Genomic DNA, 5,136 nt, shown 5'->3' on the forward strand with positions numbered 1-5,136 from the left:
TTACTTTCATGTATTATTATTGTTATTATTGTTAATGTCAATTCCATATTGATAACATTAATACAACCTAACGACCCATTCATCAATCCATCCATCTGCCCATTCATCTATCCATTTACCCATCCATCCATTCATCCATCCATTTATCCATCCATCCATCCATCTATCTATTTACCCATCCATACATCCATCCATCTATCCATTCATCCATCTATTAATCCCATCAGAAAAAAATGAGTTATTCAATGAATTCCGTACCATTTAAAAGCGACGAAAGTATAAAAAACAACATCATTGTGAAGGGAGCCTGTCTCGACAAATACAAAAAGGAATGTCAGGAATACGAGCGTCGTGTCAGAGATCTTGAACCGGGCAAAGCATATCATCCTAGTGTCCATTTCCAGAATGAATGTGCCGAGAAGAAGCTAGAAGAAAAGCGTCCAATCAGAGACCAGTTGGAGAAAGATGTCAAAAGATATCAGAACGAATATGATCGCCGTGACAGAGAGAGGAGAAGAGAGGAAGAGAAAAAAAGAGCTGTGAAGAAGAAATAGAGAGGATGATGATGATGATGATGGTGATGATGACAATGAAGATGACCACTATGATGATCATGATGATGATGATGAGGATGATGAGGAGGATGATGATGATGTTGGCTTCAGTGATGATTGGGATGATATTAGTTGTGGTGATGATGATGAAGGTAGTGATGATAATGATGATGATGATGGTGATTATGATCAAATATACTCTTCGATACGAAACATTTATTTTATTTTTTCACCTAATCTGGACATCTTCACAATTTTTGAGATGAAATGAAATTTTGAACATATAATAAATTGAAATATAGCGAAGCACATGGACAATGTTCGCAATGAGATCAAAGAATAAATCATTGACTAATATAATATATACATACACACACACACAAACATACATACATATATACACACACAAACATACATACATACATACATAAACATATATACACACATACATAGACATACACACACACGCATACACACAAACATACAAACAATTTTATCTACATTACATACAGTCAGCTGGCCAAAACACAATGCAAAGCTTTCAATTAAACTGTAATAAAATTATAAAATTTAACAATATTGGCGAAAAATAATAATAATCATAATAATCATAATAATTATAACTATAATTATTCATTCTTACCATTCATCATCATTATTATTTTTATTATTTTTGTGGAAAAAAGATTGCAGTACTATGGTGCAGTAGAAGAATTTTTGAAGAAAAATATTAAACAATAAAATGATCACAATTTCAATAGAAGATAAAAACAACAACAAAAATAATAATAACAACAACAGTAATAATAACAACAACATTAATAATAATAATAATAAAAATAGCAATAATAACAAAAACAATAAGAGAAATTTCTTTATACTACAGATGTTTGCAATATCTGAAATAGCTTTCCATAATAATTATGTTCTGTTGTTGTTGTTGTTGCTGCTGTTGTTGTTGTTGCTGCTGCTGTTGTTGTTGTTTATGTTGATGTTGTTGTTGTTGTTGCTGTTGTTGTTGTTGTTGTTGTTGTTGCTGCTGTTGTTGTTGTTTATGTTTTTGTTGGAGTAGTAGTAGCAGTAGCTGCAACGACTATAGGTGTTGATAATAGTCGCTGATAGTTTTGTGGCTGATGATGCAGCTGCTGATGATGATGATGACGATGGGGTGAGGTTGATGACGATGACGGCGTTGACGCTGACGATGACGTCATAGATTGAAACATAGACGACCCAGTAGCGCTCTGGGTTAGCCGCCAGACTAATTGCTCTTTGTCCATGGATAATCTTTGGATTTCATCATTTCCGGTTTTGTTCTGTTTTAATAGAATCTGCTGTGCATCAATGAGCTCTCTGGTGGTGATGGTAGTGATGATGATGATGGTACTGATGATGATGATTGTGGCGATGATGATGAAGATACTGATGATGATGATTGTGGCGATGATGATAATAATACTAATTTTAATACTTTTCTCGTTCGCTTTTCCTCGCCACCAGCATCTCCATCTCTTCAACATGTTTTATGATCTTTGATAACTTTTCCTTCAACATCGGAATTTCCTTGACCTTGAAAGTTTTTAAGATGACGACGACGATGATGATGATGATGACAGCGACGATTATGATAATGATGCAGATGGTGATGATGATGATGATGATGAGGATGATGACGATGCAGATGATGGTGACGATGATGATGATGGTTAAGATAATGATGATTATGATGACGAACATCATGGTGGTGATGATTATGATTATGATCATACTACTACTACTACTACTACTACTACCACTACTACTACTACTACTACCACTACTACTACTACTACTACCACTACTACTACTACTACTACCACTACTACTACTACTACTACCACTACTACTACCACTACTACTACTACTACTACCACTACTACTACTACTACTACCACTACTACTACTACTACTACTACCACTACCACTACTACTACTACCACTACTACTACTACTACTACTACTACTACTACTACTACTACTACTACTACAGATACTACTACTACTACGACAAAAACAAACAAACAAAACAACGATACTCAACAACAATGGGGTAACCTTTTCCTCTAAGGAAATATTACTATTTCTCAGCGCTTTCACCTCGCCATTCTTCTGATCCAAGACTACCTGCAAACTTTTAACATCGAGTTCCAGCTGTTCGCGCGTCTGCTTGTCGACTCTGGCCGACTCGAGAAGAAATTTTTCCCTCTGGCGGCAGGATTCTAACTTTGATTTCAGCCTCGTTATTTGATCCTTGGGTTTGTTTTGTTGGTTTGTTTGTTTTGTTTGTTTTCGTTGTAGAATTAGTTGTAATAGTTGTTTCATTATTATTAATAGTAGTTGTAGTAGTAGTATTAGTAGCTGTATTAGTAGTAGTAGTAGCAGCAGCGGCAGTAGTAGCAATAGCAGCAGCAGCAGTAGTTGTAGGTGTAATTGTACTAGTAGTAGTAGTAGTAGTAGTAGTAGTAGTAGTAGTAGTAGTAGTAGTAGTAGTAGTAGTAGTAGTAGTAGTAGTAGTAGTAGTAGTAACAAGAATATTAAAAAACGAAATCTACAAACTTCAAAAAATTTTCTCTCTTCAATGTGAGCCTGCGTCATTTTATCTACTTCCGTTTTGTGCCTTGAATTTAGATCTTTGATAACAAAAAACAATTTTGCTCGTTAATTTATAATTTATTAATTGTTACAACTATACCATTAACGGCATCCGTATGTTTTTGCTTTAATTCCTCCACCTCATTTTGGAAAGATTCCTTCAATCCTTCAAATTTTCTAACCTAATTTGAGTTCATTTTTCATATACTGGAATGACAAAATGAATGAATAAACGAACGAACAAACGAAATGAATGAATAAATGAATGAACGAACGAACGAACGAACAAATTAAATACCTTCGCGTTATAATCATTCTTCAGCTGATCAGTTTCTTGCTTATGTTCTGTTTCCACTAGTTTAAATAAAATTAAGAAATATCACTATACATCAAATTTATGAATGAATGAATAAACAAATGAATGAATAAACAAATGAATGAACGAATGAATGGACGATGCATGAAGAAATGAATTGATGAATGTATGAATGAATGTAATATTTATTCACGTTTGATTAAATTTTTAAATTATTAAAATCATCCACAGCAACAATTTTACTGTAAGATCAGAATTTCAACTAAATTAGAACTGTTAGGGTGTTACATTTTTCCAGCGCTAACTTAACGGCTCTGAGTTTTGGAAAATTTCTAAATAACTTGGAAAAAAGATTGACGCTGCTGAGATGTGGTTCTTGAGAAGGGTTATGAAAATTAATTGGGCCTCTCTGACCTCCAATGAGGATGTATTAAAACAATCCAGTTATGAAAAGAGGAAATTACTACGGGTAATCCAACAGGGGCAGCTAAAGAGTTTTGGTCACATCATGCGGAAGGAAAGAATGGAAAATCTAGAAGCTACTGGAAAGATTGCCGGGAAAAGTAATCGCGATCAACAACAACGAATAACATTTGTGAAGTCCTTGTGTCACTTGTTGAATATCACCACATTTCAAATCTTACAAAGTGTTAAAGTTCGTCTGTATGTGTGTGTGTGTATGTATGTGTGTGTGTGTGTGCGTGTGTGTGCGAGTAAAATATGACTTCACTAACGTTCGTTAATGATTGTTTTATGTCTTGTGTTCAAATCATTCCTCAGTTTTTCAATCTTCTCTTCTAATTCTCTCTCTAACTGGCTCAATTTATTTCTTTGTTCGGCTTGCTTGGCATCTTTCTCTATAATTTTGTTATCATTTTCTACAAAATATTTTCTAATTATTATTAAGAAAAAACTGTTAATTAACTTTAAAATAACTCAAAATTAACTGTGAAATCTTTAAAAATATGAATTTAAAAATAATTGAAAGAATAAAATAATTCGTTTTTAATGAAAAATGTTGCTAAATCCATCAAGAATTAAATAATTGAACCTTTGTAAGAATGATTTTTCGTATCATTTTGAGGACCGAGTTGTGATTTTAACTTCTGAAATAAAATAAATAGATGAATAAATAAAAATTGAGCTATACGAATGACGCGTGTTTGTGCGTGTGCGCGTGTCTGTGTGCGTGATGCTACGTTTAATACAATGTATTTGTTTCCCACGCATGTAGCTTAAACACAAAACACATCCATTCATTCATGTTTTTCACCACCTGTTCATCCATCCATCTATTCATCCATCCATCCATACATTCATTCATCCATCCATTCATTCATCCATGCGTGAAAACAGCAAGAGAATTTCTTTGCGTTCGAAGTAGATCAAATCACCGCGACCCAGAAACCGGCATCTTTACCCACAACTCCATCAAGCCTACATACTTTCGTGCTGACAATATTTGGCTTAGCGATAGCTTTTTCTTTCATTTCTATATCCTCTTTTTTATATTTAGATTTCAGCGTCAGATTTTTGGTCTGGGAAGGTTTTGTATTTTCTGGCTTTAGATCTATCTTGTTATTAATTTTCCCACAGTCTGGTTCGTTTGTGCTAGTTGGCGTGTTTGATGTGATA

General features: G+C 34.0%; 1 protein-coding gene across 1 annotated transcript; it reads left to right on the forward strand.

The window, feature by feature from the left end:
- Positions 1-233: 233 nt before the first annotated feature.
- On the forward strand, positions 234-554 carry HELRODRAFT_176554 (hypothetical protein; the record flags this gene model as incomplete). The annotated part of the gene is made up of 1 exon (XM_009023896.1): positions 234-554. One exon carries the CDS (start codon positions 234-236, stop codon positions 552-554), a length of 321 nt encoding a protein of 106 aa, XP_009022144.1.
- Between the last annotated feature and the right edge of the window lie 4,582 nt (positions 555-5,136).

Source organism: Helobdella robusta, assembly GCF_000326865.2.
Source record: "Helobdella robusta unplaced genomic scaffold HELROscaffold_38, whole genome shotgun sequence".
NCBI lineage: Eukaryota > Metazoa > Annelida > Clitellata > Rhynchobdellida > Glossiphoniidae > Helobdella > Helobdella robusta.